The sequence below is a fragment of the Pterocles gutturalis genome, unplaced genomic scaffold (genome assembly GCF_000699245.1).
Source record: "Pterocles gutturalis isolate BGI_N339 unplaced genomic scaffold, ASM69924v1 scaffold33381, whole genome shotgun sequence".
Taxonomy (NCBI): Eukaryota; Metazoa; Chordata; class Aves; order Pterocliformes; family Pteroclidae; genus Pterocles; species Pterocles gutturalis.
In genome coordinates this window covers 3,082-3,426 of record NW_010106524.1, presented here as the reverse complement: position 1 = coordinate 3,426, position 345 = coordinate 3,082, and the positions used below count along the sequence as shown (strand labels likewise).

The window sequence follows — 345 nt, the reverse complement described above, 5'->3', positions numbered from 1 at the left end:
CCAACCATCGCTTATCCCTCGCAGCTTCCCAGGAGCGAAGCAATTAACAGAAGGAGAACAGACCAAAGTCATTTTGACACCTTTCAGGATGAGCTGTGAATGCAGAGGCTGCGGCTTCGCCACCTGCGCAGGGGGAGATGCTCCTGCCAAGGGGCAGCGCTCCAGAGAACCCACCAGAGTGCCCAGAAACCCCACACCAGCGCCCTGCCCGCAGCCTCCCCAGGGACCTGCTGCCTTCAGCGGAGCAGGGTGGGCAGCAGGAAAAGGGAAGGAGCCCTTACTCGTGTCTCCACGCGCCGGCAGCAAGCCAGGAAGGTTCTGCAGCCCGGACATCAGGAGGTTTTC

At 61.2% G+C, this 345-nt stretch overlaps 1 protein-coding gene across 1 annotated transcript in view; it reads right to left on the bottom strand.

The window, feature by feature from the left end:
* Positions 1-345, bottom strand: part of NPHP4 (nephronophthisis 4) — a gene marked incomplete at both ends in the record, with an annotated part of 7,002 nt that overhangs the window by 3,827 nt on the left and 2,830 nt on the right. The window contains one exon of the mRNA XM_010087821.1: positions 282-342. Within this exon, the coding sequence (XP_010086123.1) occupies positions 282-342 (61 nt within the window). The remainder of the gene's footprint in view (positions 1-281; positions 343-345) is intronic.